The following is a 14,578-nucleotide window of genomic DNA, read 5'->3' as shown; positions in this document are numbered from 1 at the left end:
ATGGAAGTTGTTCCTTGAACTTAGCGAGGTGAGGCCTGGTTGTGTCTCAGTTGATTGAATCCTGGCATCAGTACTGGACTGTCAACTCTGACAGCTGCCAGGGGCTCCAAGCGCTGAGAACTTCCTCAGCCAACATATGTGCTTATTGCTCTGTCCGGTAGCCCCCTTTTTGAGTAGGGCTTCACTCAGCTATATCAGTAGAGCTTTATCGCAGTACAGCTTCCCCAGGAACGTCTGCCTGGCACCACAGCTCATGTCCTGACTCTGCATCCCCAGCTGGCAGAGGACTGCTTTCCCTCCTGCTTGTTTGCCTTCTGGACTGCCGGCACAGTGGCCTGTCTGGTGGTTTTCCTCCCTCCTTTAGGCACTCGTATGCTGATAGTTGCTGGCTGGAACTGCAGAATGAAAAATGGACTGGAAACTGCATTTCTTGTGGTTGCTTAGCTTCTTTCTCAGTGACCCCTGTAGCGAGCCTGCTGTGAATCATACTTCTTCACTAGAAAGTCTTCCCTCACTGCCTGCTGTGATCATTTCACAGGGGAATTTGGGTCAGTTCGAGAGGCGTTACTGAAGCTGGATGATGGCTCTTTCCAGAAAGTGGCTGTGAAGATGCTGAAAGGTAAGTGGGAGCAGGGCTACCTGAAGCACATACGGGGAAAGAGCTTGCAGAGATTAAACACTATAATAGTCCTGTTCTCCAGCAGACACGCCCAAGTGTTCCTCCTTACTCTTCTCTGTGCTTCCTATCCAGCCACTTCATATTTTCTGTCCCATTCGTTTTACATAATGTTTTAGTCGTGTCAGCTTTTCTGGGGGAATCAATTCCAGCTTGATTGAACCGCACCTACCACATAGGGAGTGTAACCAAAAGCAAGTTAAAGCCACAGCTGCTTCTGTGAACAGAAGATCTTACTCGGTGCACTTACTCACTCTTACTTAATTCAACATAACATTACATTCCTGTGCTGTAGGCAGCTCAGTCAGATCCGGTTGTCCCTAATAATTCAGCAATGAGGGAACATTTTCTTTTGATCAGATACCCTAAGATAAACAGAAGAGTGTTTGGGCTGAATCCACAAAAAACATTATCAATTAGGTATAGGTGACAAAGCAGCCTGACTGCCATCTGGTTTGTCACTTGGTGAGTGTATGTAACAAAGACAAGTAACGTGCTCGTTAGGCAGAAGTCTGTAGCAGGAAGAAGAGTTAACATGCAGGTATAAGTCAAAGCAAATATGGATGTGTACATATATATACATATATGTGTGCATATACATACATGTTAACCTATGTTACTTTGCCTGTGTTGCCCACAGAACCAAAACTAACTGTGGTTGACATAAAGCAGAGTCACCTTTGCTTATCTCTACAGCTGACTCTGGCTCTCACAGAATAAATTAAATAAACTAATACCACGTTACCATAAATTGCATTATTTTCTCCAGTTTCAACAGTAATTCTGATCAGTTTGCTATTTCCTTTGGAGTAGTCAAACTGCTTACCTTCAGGCATTTAAACTGGGAACTCTGTATTGCCCTCCAGAGGTATCTTCCTTTCTCCATTGACTGTTAAAAAAAAAAAAAAAAGGGATTTATTTTCATCAAAAGGAATAAATTTTCAATTTATTTTCAGGAATTTATTTCTTCTGAATCATATTCAAATTACATGCCTAAAGCAGATAAGGTGAATATTTGCCTGTAAGCCTGAGTCTGATCTTGTAGCAGGACTGGAAGACTTCCACTTAATTCAGCAGCATCAGGGGAAGTAGTCCCCTTGGGTAATTCCAGATTATATTGATATGCTTCCATAAATCTAGAGTAATAGTAATAAGAAATAACTTATTCCAGAGTTATGCTGGTTTATGTTACTGCTGAATTACGTCCAAGCTGTCCAGAACTGTGGGTACTTAAGAACTAAGATTCCTTGCACATTAGAAGAATCATGCATGCTTGGAGATGTAAAAGCTGTGATCTTTCGTGCCATCATGGCCGTAGATTGATTGAGCTCTACCATGTCAGCCTGGGCTTTCAAGCCATCTGCTTGGTGCCAACATTTTCTTTAATTTTGTCTACTCTCCCCCATCATTATCATTTAGCTTCCCTTAACTAATTAATTCTTGCATCTTTAACCCACACGTTTTCCATGGCTTCCAAGGAAAGTTCTTGCTGAGAAAAGAGCTTTAACCGGCAGGTCTTTCTTTTTTTCCTCCCAAGAATCAATTCACCAGAAGTCCCTGGTGCATATTTACTGCCGCCCATCCCAGGACGAAGTGTCAGGCTCTGTCTTGTTGTGAGCTGGCTGATCTGGCTATGGATGTGCTATGTCTCACAGAACAAACTTCTAACCATGCTAATCTGTAGTGCCCCTTGGAGCCACTGACGGAGACTCTTGTCGCTTCTTTCCAGCGGACATCTTCACCTCAACTGACATTGAGGAGTTTCTGCGAGAGGCTGCTTGCATGAAGGAGTTTGACCACCCACATGTTACTAAACTGATTGGTGAGTGAGCAGTGCTGTTCCACACAGCCAAAAAGCACCTCCCGTCCTGCAGGATCCCACACAGCCCCACGTGCTCGCAGGCCCTGCCGGTCAACAACCAGCAGTGTTAATGCAGTCATGCCTGGTGCTGCAGGGAGCAGCTGCTTAGCAAGCTGGAGTTCTGGATGTATCAGTCAGTGTTGCTTTTGCGAGGCCTGGAGGAAGGTGAAGTGTTCATGAGTGCCCACAACATATACACATGCTTCTCATATGCTTGTAACCAACCTCCATGTTTAGGCTGTTTCTTGGGTTCTTGCAATTGCTGTGTTAGACTATCTGAGAGATGTCTGAACCACTGTGAGATGTGGAGAGCTGGGTGGATGAAAAGTAAGGGGACAGGAAATTTGCCCATTTGAAATACCGAATAAGAAGCAAGGTCTCCTTGGGGACCACTGTGAAACCTGGACAATCACCAGAATGTGCAGGTTGCTTTGGTGACCCTGGGATTGGGGGTAGTCTGGTCTGGAGTGATCCTGGAAACACTTCCAGGCAGTCCTATAAGAAGCTGAGAGGCACTGAGCACTTAGGGTTCCTTGTGAGGCAGTCTGGATTGAAGATATCTCAATATCTCCTGGCATGAAGCTGTGTGAAGGAGCTTGGAGCATGGAATCTACCATCCAAAATGTCATGAATTCCTCAAGTTCTCAAGAGAAAAGCACAGTGATCTGAAATTCTCCTTGGGACTGATCGGTTTGCTAAAATCCCTTTGTTCTGTGTATCCTCATTAGGAGTCAGTCTACGAAGTCGTCCTAAGGGTCGGCTCCCAATTCCCATGGTGATCCTGCCTTTTATGAAGCATGGAGACCTTCATGCTTTTCTGCTGATGTCACGAATTGGGGAAAACCCTTTTGTAAGTCTTCCTGGCTGTAGAATTCCTTCTGGGTGGCTGTAGATGTTCAGATATCATACTCGGATCAGTTCAGGATTTGTCTCCTGAAGCTGTTGAGTGTTGACCACACTCTGACACCAGTGGAAGTTGGGGTTGGGTTGGGATGTTGCAGTGACTGAACTGATTTCTAGAGGCTTTCAGAAGCATTTCTTCCCTTCCATCCTCTCTCTGTATCACCTTGTATCACCTGCTCAATGAGCCAGCAGTAAATGTTGCAGTTTTGCAGTGTGTTTCCAGGAGCAGAATTGAAACTGTTATTTCTTTCAGAACTTGCCTGTTCAGACACTCCTCAAGTTCATGATTGACATAGCCAGTGGGATGGAGTATCTGAGCTCAAAAAACTTCATTCACAGGGACCTTGCAGCTCGGAACTGCATGTAAGTGGACTGTGAGCTTTTGGGGAAAAGAGAGTGGAGTGGCTGGGAGAGGCACAAGAGCTTTTTAGGACAGAGGTGGGGAGGGATCCTGTCCCGGGATGCCAGTCTTTGTATCTAAGTGACAGTAGGCAGAGGGGAGCCATGGATAGGCAGTGCAAGGACAGAAATTTATAAACTTCAGCTGAGCTTCTAAATCACCCCTATTTATAGGGAACTGTTCCAGCACTGGTTGGTGCACGTGTCTGCAGGCTCCATTGTGATATATTTCTGTAATTAGTCACTCTGGGTGTACGCAGGGGCTATTTGCTCCATATCTGAAGGTAGCCAACAGGAGAGAGTGGGTTTGGGCTGTGACAGGAGCAAGGAACTTTCAGAATAGCCTGGAATCCATATTCATAATTTCTAGTGTGTATTTTGAGAACTTGATTATCACAGTTTAAGAAATGGAGAGTTTCATGTAGCATTTCCCAGAAAGCAGGTGAATGATAGCTTATGGGGAGAATGTCTTCTGAAATAATTTCATGGCTAGTAGGTTGTATGTTCCAAACATTGTTGCTCCTGTCCTCAAAACGTCTTGCCTGCTGTGAAGAGAAGATCCCTTTTTGTCCTTTCTTTTTTTCTGTGCTTCTTTCCTGAGGGTGGAATAAGCCCATTATAGCAGCCCATAACAGCCCATTATAGCAGGTAGAACTCTGCCTTCCAAGAAAACCACAACAGCCAGTAAAAAGTGGAATGAAGCATGTTTCCAATGGCATTTAAATATCCAGATGTGCAGACAGGAACCTGATAGTCCTAATGGAAAAGCAGCGGTTAGCTTGCTTTGGCACTTCAGAGAAACTCATACTGATTTCCTGTTTTTAATTGTTTTAAAAATAGGCAGGCTTCCTTTAGAGGAAGCTGTGTGCCTCTGCCCTTTCATGTCCTTTCGAGGAAAGCAGGAGGCCCTTTGGAGACCTGGGACTGTGAAGTCTGTTCTCTTGAGCTGGTCAGTAAATGCCTTTCTGAGTCACCCAAACTTTCCTGTAGGTTGGATGAAAACATGAATGTGAGTGTGGCAGACTTCGGGCTTTCTAAGAAAATCTACAGCGGAGATTACTATCGCCAGGGCTGTGCTTCCAAACTGCCGGTGAAGTGGCTTGCCCTGGAAAGCCTGGCTGATAATCTGTACACTACACATAGTGATGTGGTAAGTTTTGCTCTAGCGCATTTGGGGTCTGCTGGTATTCCTGCAAAAGCGAAGGAATCCTTCTGTCTTCGCTGTGAATGGGAAAAGGCCCTGGTGGTGGGAAAGGGTGTTTGCCTGGTACCTGGTGTTTGAGGCACTGTGCCACCTCTGCCCTGGTTGCTCTCAGAACTTGGGACCAAAAATATATGTGCATGGTTTATGTATAGCAGAAGATGGGAACCTCTTTCACCTGCTCCTCTTGTACTTCAGTTCTTCATTCCTTGGTTCTTACTCCTAATCCCCTCCTTCTCCCTCTTCCTTTTTCTAGCTCCTTTTCTTCTATTTGTGCAGTCTTTTCTCTTTTTCTTTTCTCTTCTCCTACACTTTGAAGGTGACCTGTTCATGTACAAGTGTAGCAATAGTAGTTCATCCTACAGAGAGGGCACTGATGGAGCTTCTTAGACTCCAAGTATATTGGAGCTTAGATACTCCTTCCTGTAACATTTCCCTTGGGGGGAGAGAGTAAACCCAACACCTGAAATTAAATTTTCTCATTTCCCCTTTTCATTTATTTTTTTTCACCCCTTCCTTCTGATACCTTCCTGTTAGTTTTGTCCATCATGTTTTTGCACTTGCCTTATGGGTCATCCATGCCAGTGTCTCTGAAGAGATAGCCAGGAGAGCCTTGTATCTCAGCTGCAGTGTCCCCAAGCGATGGACATAACCTCTGATAGCCCCTGTAGCTGGTGTTTAGTGATTGGTGAGCATAGACTCTGCTCATCTGATCTATGAGCTTCAAAGCAAAATCTTCATAGAGCTGAAAATCACAAAACTGAGACTATCTACCTACAAAACCTGTAAGCGGAAGATCCTTGGGAGAGGTTTGCAGGTGGGAGGCAGCAGTAACTCTGAGCACAAGCAGGGAGCTGCGTGTTCACCAGCTCTGTTTGCTCTCGCTTTTCAGTGGGCATTCGGGGTGACCATGTGGGAGATCGTGACCCGAGGGCAGACCCCTTACGCTGGCATTGAGAATGCAGAAATCTACAACTACCTCATCAGCGGGAACAGGCTGAAGCAGCCACCGGAGTGCCTGGAGGATGTGTGAGTACTTCCTCTCCCTGCTGACATGGAATCAGATTCCTCGAGAAGTTTGGCTTATTGAAAGGAAACGGGAGCAGCTGGCTGGGACTCTGATGTGAAGCTAACCACTTCCCAGTACACAGAGGCGTTCACTAGAAAGTCACTGGGTTAGCTACCAAATATTCTCTGCTGGCAGAGCTCCCTGGAACCTGTGGTGGCTACACAAGCAGCTAACTTGGCTCAAGAGCATGAACAGTATCAGCTTTAGAGGCTCTTGGCTTCGTAGAAACTGTAACTGCATTTCCAGAAGCTCACTGCTTCCTACCTTTCTCAGGCCAGCATCTAAGAAAAGAGATGAGTTTCGTGGCGCATCCCAAAAGCTGAAGGGCCAAAAAAAAAATCTATGAAACAATGAGGAAAGTAAATGACAGAGCTGGGGCTGGCGTGTGTCTTCTAGAGCTAGGTGGAAACCAAGACAAACTTTGGGTATTGGTTTCAGTTGCTTTCAGACATGCAGGATGATTTCTGGCAGCCACCCGGGGAGCCGGCGGCCACGAGCTGCAGCCTCTGTGGCCTCAGAATAGCCAGGCCCACTCTCTTGCTGTCCAGCGGCCGAGGGCCGGCTCTTTGCCAGCAGGTTATGCAAAATGTGTGCCCAGGAGCCATTGCCCCAGGGACTGTGGCTGAAATAAGACTCCTGGAGTACACCCATAGGGTTGAAATAGATGCCTAAACAGTATCGACTGCCTTTACACTGTCTTTCGGGTGTTTTTCAAGCTATTCCTTGTTTATAAAAGGGACCCATGGAAGCCACCTTTCCTCCTGCTGTGATGGTGGAATATTTTGTGTGGTTTCCTGTTTCTAGCCTTGTTTTCTACATGAGGCAAAAAAAATGTATTCTTGTTATTAAAGTTGTATGCTTTTGTCTTCTCAGAAGTTCATTTTAACTATTCCTAAACTTCAGTGGAAATATTGATATACCACTGCTTAAATCTTGTAAGTCTGCTGTCAGCTACTGTGAGCAGCTTTGGCTCAAAGCTGTGGAGTTTTGTGGCCACAGCATGTTATAGATGACAAAAGCATAGATGAGACTCAAAGATAGTAGGCATTCAAGAAAAATACATGAAAAACTACTGAAAAAAAAAAAGCCCATAATCTCCATTTCGAGAGGCCCTTAAACTACAAACTGTTGAGATGTGAGTGGGTGTGCCAGCAGCAGCTTCCTGTGCATCCTCTCCATCTTACAGGCTTTCTCCAAGCTTCTGCTCCAGCCACTGCCAAAGGTGGGATATGGAGGCAGATGGGCTTTGGGGTTGATTCACTACAGCCACTGCCAGTTCTTTGCCTTTGCCCTCAACTACATTTCTGTTGTTTGCAGTGAGGGTTGAAGGGATTATTTACTTTGGTCCTGCAGAGTAGAAAGTTTACATATTGTGTGGAGTGTTTTGAATTACTTCTATCACTTTTGAGGGTTGTAGATCAGGATAAAGACAAATAAAGCACTGAAGGGTTCTGTAAAACTAATGTGAGGTCAAAATCAGGGTTATAAAGCTGATATCAGGCAAGGGACATAAAAGTAAAAGCCATCGTGAAATGCCTTTTTTCCCAGCAAAGGCCATATCAGATTTTTTTCCATTTACAAGCCTAACTGAGGCTTGTTTGTCTGCAGAGCTCCTTGGTGCCAGGGCTGCGAGATGGTGCTTTGTCCCTGTTCCCTCGGAACTGGCAACAAAGAAGCACTAGGGAAGCAGCTGCCAGTTCTGAGGCTGATGCCTGGGGAGGACAACAGGCCTGGCCGGGCTCCAGCGAAACGAGCCCGCGGGGAGGCCGGCCCGGCGGGAGGCCGGCAGGGCGCCGATGGGCAGCCCGTGCGGGTGGCGATCGGAGCAGGGGGCTCGTAGCCCCATGCCCGGCAGCGCGTGCTGCGGAGCCAGGGACTGCTCCTCATGCCGCATGGAAAACTGCGGCAACCGCAGCTTCCAGCTGGCGTTTGCCCTCGGGAGAGACGTTGCCTGTGTGGCACGGCTGCGAGCTGCATCGAGGCAGCGCGTCCGCAGGAGAAGGGCCGTTCCAGCGCCCCTCAGCCAGCAGCGCGTTTGCCGTCGGCTCTGTTGTGGCCCTTTACGTGTATTTGTTGTCCATTTTCCTGGTCGCGCTGGCGCTCTGTCATCCAGCGATAGTGACGCTATGCCTGGAGCCCTGAGTCAACACATTCTGAGAAAGAAGGTTCTAGAAATAACTTGCACCTCCTGCAACTGGGTCTCTGCCGCGTTTGCCGTGACAGCGTCACCCGCAGCAGCGGTTATAAACTGGGACTTTTCTCATGAATACATTCAAAAGCTATTACTGGCTCGTGATATAACTACAGTGCTATTCAAGCTCTCCACAGGCAATGGAATAAGGTTTTTCCGAAAAGTTCAGCATCCTTTGACAGGATATTTTAAGAATGCTTCTGAAAAAGGGTAGGAACAAGGAATGAGATCCACAGTAACAGCCTCTGTGCTGTCTCCTGTGCCAGCTCAGAACCAGCAAGTTTTGGGCGAAAGTGGCTATGCTTTTCAATTGTTGCTGCAAAACTCTTGCACATCTCTAAATAACTGCAATACCTCAGCAACATATGCAGTCCAGTTTTAAAAAACAAGTGCTGCAAATTCCAAGCAAATATACATGCCAGAACTAGGATTTTTGCCAGCATCCATTTTCTCTCAGCCATTCTCTGCCCTGAAAGAAGAAAAGGTAAGAGCCTCTTTACCCAAACTGTAAGCTAGTCTCCCTGCAGGTAGGGATTTTGGTGGTCCACAGGCAGCTGCTTCCTGACCCTGCTGAAGGTACCAAGTGCCCAAGCAGTGTCGAAGCAGTGGGGATGGAGGCCTCACTCAGTGCTCTTGTCTCTCTGTTGCAGCTATGATCTCATGTGCAGATGTTGGCATCCTGAGCCCAAGCTACGCCCAAGCTTCGGGCTGCTCCGCTCCCAGCTGGAAATGATTCGGGGGAGGATGTCCACGCTCTCTTCCAGTCAAGATCCTCTCTACGTCAACATCGGGAAGGACAAAGAGGTCCCTGCAAGTGAGCCGGCCCTGCATGCCTCCTTTGGGGACGTGGACAGTGAGGAGAGTGTGGCTGGGGCAGCAGCCGCTGTCACTAGTGACTATCGCTACATCATGAGCCCCCTGTGCCTTGGAGAGGATGCTGAGGGTGAGAGGCATCCAGACGTGGCGGAAGGGGAGGACAAAAGCCTTCTGTATGAGCTGGAGACAGAAGGGGAGAAAAGTTGCTAGTCTGTACATAACAGTGACACTGCTTCCCTGGGCTGGGACGTGCGCAGCTGCGGTGCCGCAGCACCTGCGTCTGTGACGCCGCGTCTGGAGCGGCTCCGAGCAGCACAGAGTCCCCCGCGGCGCCTGCAGCTTCCACTGCGCGTGTGGCTGCAGAGGCGGCAGCTGGGAGAGACCTCAGCCCTCACAGCCCCTCGGATGTGCGGGACGAGGGCAGCAGGATTACAGTACAGGGTGGCCACGTTCCTCTGAAAGGAGGAGCTGGACACTCAGGCGGGCGGTCAGAGCCCCTGCCCTGCTCCTGCCGAGGCAGAGCTGACTGCGCCTGCTCCTCTGTCAGTGCTCACGCTCGTGTACGTGTTGTTTTTGACTCCGGCTGCGTAACTTCGGGCCTGGCGCCTCTGAAAACACCAGTGGGTATTTACAGTGTTCTTCAGGACAACAGGGCGAGATCCCCCTCGTGTTCAGTCAGTAGTACTGCCTAGACTGGCTGCCTACCTCAGTGGTTCTCAAACTGCCATCTGCGGTTCTGCTTCTGTCCAGCAGTGAATGTGAACATCTGGCATTTTTCATGCAGTGACACTTGCTTCCTCGGGCCAGGGCTCTGTTTAGAGCTTTAGATGCTTTGGGGAGCATTGAAATTAGAAGGAAGGAAAACACAGCATTCCTCTTCGAGCCTTGTACTACTTTTATGTATTTTTTTTGTCTTCTGTTTGATGCCAATTCAGGCCTCACCAGACTTGCAGCTGGCATTAAAAAGTGAAGGGAGGGTGAGCAGCCTGCAGGGATGAGGACCAGATCCAGTCTCAAAGGGATCGAGAGGAAGCCGTGTGGAGGGGACCAACGGGGAAACGGAGCTGCCCTCCAGGAGAGGAAGCAGACAGCCTGGTTGCAGAACTGCAGCCTTGCATCAGGTTCCATGAGAGCAGCATTCACCATTTGCTTTAAAATAGGATTACTTCATTCTTTCTCTTTAGTTGTCCTATTACTTTTGCAAATAACCAAGTGCTGTAGCTGCTGTAGGGAAGGTGTGAAATCTGTCTGGGGACGATCTGTGCTCTGCGGGGAAGGGATCTATTTGGAGATCTCTTTGGAAAGAGAGGATTCTCATTAAGGAAAAGCTTGAGAACCACTGGCTATCCTGTTAAGGAGGCCTTCAGGCACGCTGTAAAATCCACATCAGATCATAGGCTAGTATCACTGCAGCCTTACAGGGCAAAAATAGTGGTTTTGCTCTTTGGGTTTTGTTTTCCAATCAGCATGTCTGACTCGCTATAACCGCAAGTGCTTGTGTGGTTTTTAATAATTTAATATTTTAATGTAAATCAGCATTTGTTTTGTGCAGTGGTTCTTGGCACTTGCAAGGAAGTGCAGTTACATCTTATTCTATTTATCCTAAATACTTGCTTGATCTTAATTTGTTTTCTTTCCAAAGCCTTGAAAACTCAGCAGTATCCCATGTCTTAAAATTCTACATTGCTCTTCCTTAGAAGCAAATACCATAAATGTCATAACTTGCTGAGTTGTCAAAGGTGGGACCAGTATGTTAAACTAGATTGCAGACTTGGTATCAGAACTCTCCATCCTTCAGTGCCCAATATTTGGTTATTGTTGGTGTGGGGGCTAACTGCAAAATTCAGGTCTGGTTTCAGCCCCTGTTGTGAACACTTCCTAGGGAAGGGAAATTTCAGCCTGGGGTTTGGGCACGGGTCCTTTCTATAATGTTTCCTATAAAAGAAGAAAAAAAAAAAAAAAAAAAAAGTCCTACAGACATCTGCAGAAGTTCCGTACAGTTTCTTAGTCACATACACAAACTGCACCCTCTTATATCCCAGGCAGTACCGGGTTTGTCTCTTCATTTAGCTGGGATGCTGTGAATGTAGGTGAGAAGGTAACACCTAACTGTATAACAAAAACCCGTGCTCGTGTTTGCAGGGAGGGTGGAAGTTTTGCTCCCTGCAGCTGCCTGGGACGTGCAGATGTACATACAGACTAACTTTGGGAAGCATGGCATTAGTTTTTATGCATTTTTTAAATAATAAAACATGTACTGTGTCTGAGTAGCAGCTTTTTATCCGTGATGGGGTTTGTGGTGATGTTCTGGAAGGCTTTTTCCTCCTTTCTGGGCTAATTACTAAAATTGGTTGGTCTTGGACTGTGAATCTCTGCCCCTTTCTCCCTTTATCACCTGTCATGAAGCTACTTCTGGGAGGCAGAGAACATTCCTGGCCTTACCTCATGGCAGGTGATGCTGCATGGATGGAGTTCACTGTGAGATGGATCCTCAGCTCCAGCAGGCTCATGATCCCCAAAACAGGGGCTTCTCTGGCCCCAGCAGTGTGGGAGTGCAGGGAGAAGCTTTAACCAGAAGACACTTGGTCCAAGGCAGCAATGGAAACCTCTCCAGTGGTTCCCTCCTCCTCCTCCTCCAACCTTCTACACCCGTCCGATTACCAGCACCACGGCCTGCGGCAGAGGGGCCTGGAGGCCGCGGGTTATGTTCAGCTGCTGAGTCACACGCTCCAAACGTGACACAGAGGAGCCCCCGGCTCCCCAGCTCTGCAGAGAAGAGAAGGTGAAAGGCGCTCGTATCGCTGCGCAGCAGCAGCCCGCACGCCCTCTGCCTGCGGCTCCCGCGGCGAGGAAGAGCCAGGGGAAGCAGGAAGAGCCATGGGAGCGGTGTGAGCCTTGCCCCGCTCCGCGGTGCCGGCCGTGCAGCTCCCTTGGCGCTGAGGGATGGCGTGAGCGGCCGGGCCCAGCGCTGTCTCCTGGATCGGGTTCAAGGGATGATTTAATCCTCGCACGTGCCAGCCTGGTCAGAGCAGGAATGACTGAGGCTGGGCTGTGGGTGGGAGAAGCAGCACCGACCGAAGAGCTAGTGAGAAAAGAGGGAGGAGGGAAAGCAATTTCAAAATGGGCACAGATGGATGGAGCTGCAAAGGAGGGAGTCGCAAAGCAAAAGCAGGTATTTTGGATATGGAGAGAAAACATTGTCCCAGCTTGGGCTGGGTAGACTTCTGTGGCAGGCAGGCACCCCAGCCTCTGCTATTTACCTGTGTTTGGGTGGGCATCTTGTGGCCTTTACTCAGCGAAGAGACACCCTTAAGTCAACTGCAATTAATGTGGAATAAAAGGAAGGGAACAATATTTGCACAAACACATTTTCCTGATTAAATTCCATTTCTTCTGGCACTCTTCATTTTTCTCTACTGTTCAGAGAGCTGCCAGCTTTTGCAATTTTTTTTTTTTTTTTTACCGGGAGTTTCTCTTTAGACAATTTTATAGATACTTCCCAGGGACCCACATATGAAGGCCTAATTTCATACTGATTTGTTATTTAATAGCCATTTTATGTTGCAGTTGAAATAGAAAATTGTTCTTTGAACCCTTGGAACAGAGCCTGGTCTTTCATGGACTTGCATCCCACTGTTGAGTGCAGGTCCCGGGTGAGGTTTTTCCCTAGTTGAGCCACTTTTAAGAGCTTTTCCTCCTGTGGATTCCCTGGGGCCCAGTAAGGAGTGAGCAAAGGCCACGGCCCTATCTGTGGTGAAGGCAGCCATGTGGTATTAACAGAGTTTTTCACACGGAGCTTATTTTTAGAAAACTTGCAGGAACTTAATTATCCTTCAGGCCTCTATCAAATTTGACTGGAATTAGACAATGGAAAGTTATTAGGGACAACACATGCAGGCTGAGATCAGAAAGCCTCGTTACCATAGGAAACTGGGCTAGAAATCAATTACTTAGCCCAAGAGCAGCAGAGACTGACGGACATGGTTTTTGGTTGCATTTGCCCTTTCATAAAAAAGGAACTTGGCGTCAGTATGAATCAGAGCTTGCGACTGCGCTAGGGCCTGGTGACAAGACAAGGATGATGCAGCCCCGGCTTACTCATTTCTCCACGGGTCCTCGAGCTCGAGCGTACCAAGCCAGTTCACTTCCCAGTCCCAGCAAGCTGAGGGAACCTAAAATCTTGTGGTCAGCTCAGGACGACGGGGAGCTGGGTGTTTGGGCAGCTCCCGCTGCCGGCTTTTCTGGTGGAGCTGTGCACCGATGGGCTCCCAGCCACAGCTGCTGGCGGGCAGCTCTGGCTGGGGCCGGGAGAGCAGCTCTCCGGCTTCTGTTCGCCAGCTTAAAACAGATTTGAAAGAAATGGTTGACCTCAGGAAATGGGTTGCACTCATTAATTTAAGCTTTGATGAGTTCAGTAGGGATTTAATGAGACCGGAATAGTTTCCAGAAAAGCCTTTAAAGGAACTGAGTCGTGCCAGCCTGCTGTGTGAGGAAACAGGAATTCGTGACAAGGAAAGAGGCTTTGCACGTGTAAAAAAAAAAAAATCCAATTGGAAATATAATATATTGCATACATGCTGACGAACATGCAGACCTGGCAAAAACTGGAAGTTGAAAGGAACTGCAGGGCACTGGAGGGAACAGCGTTCTGCGCACTGCAACATGACAATTAGTGCAGCTGGTTCAGGAGGTCACTGCTTTCTTAGTTAATATATAAGACATGGATCCTGCCGGCTACCCCGTCACTAACCAGGCTGCGTGGGAGACTGCTGCGGCCTTCTGCCTCGGCTCAGCCAGCAAATGCCTTTGCAACAGTCGCTCCTGCGCATGGGATGCCGGTATTGCCTGGAGCTGGGAGCACTTCGGTCACCCTCTGCTGCCTCTCCTTGTTCTCTTACATTTAAAGAAGCTAAAAATGACAAGGGCCAAATGGCTTGGTGGTGTAAATCAGCAAGGCTCCTCTACCATCAAGGGTTCAGGCCTCACAGGTACATTTTCCCATACTGTTTTTCTCCGTGATTCTTCCTCTTGCATGAAGAGTTGTAAGCAAGAGCAGGAGCAGAGATCTTTTGCAGGAGTGTGGCTGGGCTTATGAGAATAGCCTCAGCCTGAGCTTTAGCAGCTTTCCAGTGACCACAAACTTGTGCCTGAAGCAGTCCCTGAGGCGAAGGAGGATGCAGGCCTGGAGGTCATGCAGGGACCTGGACTGAGGGCAGAGCGTCTTCCACCGTCACACAGTGAGGCTCTGACACAGGTCCTAAGCCACGCACAAAACCCCGGCTGTCGCTGGGCTATATGCAAGGCCAGACCTGCGTTTACTTAGCAATTTAAGACATAACCGTCACCTGAGCATTTGTTCACTCCCCACCGCGGGCGCTTGGGTTCCTGGCGATGCCCGGAACAAGACAGGACAGCGCCCGGCAGCAGACGAGACGGGCACGTGTTTCTAGCAGCACGGCCGT

At 48.2% G+C, this 14,578-nt stretch overlaps 1 protein-coding gene across 3 annotated transcripts in view; it reads left to right on the top strand.

The window, feature by feature from the left end:
* Positions 1-9,362, top strand: part of TYRO3 (TYRO3 protein tyrosine kinase) — a 38,630-nt gene extending 29,268 nt beyond the window's left edge. For all 3 annotated transcript variants that reach the window (XM_088520490.1, XM_088520489.1, XM_088520488.1), the window contains 7 exons: positions 539-619; positions 2,406-2,498; positions 3,266-3,387; positions 3,694-3,803; positions 4,830-4,989; positions 5,933-6,069; positions 8,951-9,362. In XM_088520490.1, the coding sequence (XP_088376616.1) occupies positions 539-619; positions 2,406-2,498; positions 3,266-3,387; positions 3,694-3,803; positions 4,830-4,989; positions 5,933-6,069; positions 8,951-9,326 (1,079 nt within the window). In that variant the 3' untranslated portion in view covers positions 9,327-9,362. The remainder of the gene's footprint in view (positions 1-538; positions 620-2,405; positions 2,499-3,265; positions 3,388-3,693; positions 3,804-4,829; positions 4,990-5,932; positions 6,070-8,950) is intronic.
* Positions 9,363-14,578: the final 5,216 nt, after the last annotated feature.

This window comes from Tinamus guttatus, unplaced genomic scaffold (genome assembly GCF_059628265.1).
Source record: "Tinamus guttatus ecotype Peru unplaced genomic scaffold, ASM5962826v1 Tinamus_guttatus_pri_ptg000089l, whole genome shotgun sequence".
Taxonomy (NCBI): domain Eukaryota; kingdom Metazoa; phylum Chordata; class Aves; order Tinamiformes; family Tinamidae; genus Tinamus; species Tinamus guttatus.
The sequence above is the reverse complement of the archived record's forward strand: the minus strand, read 5'-3'. Positions and strand labels throughout refer to the sequence as shown.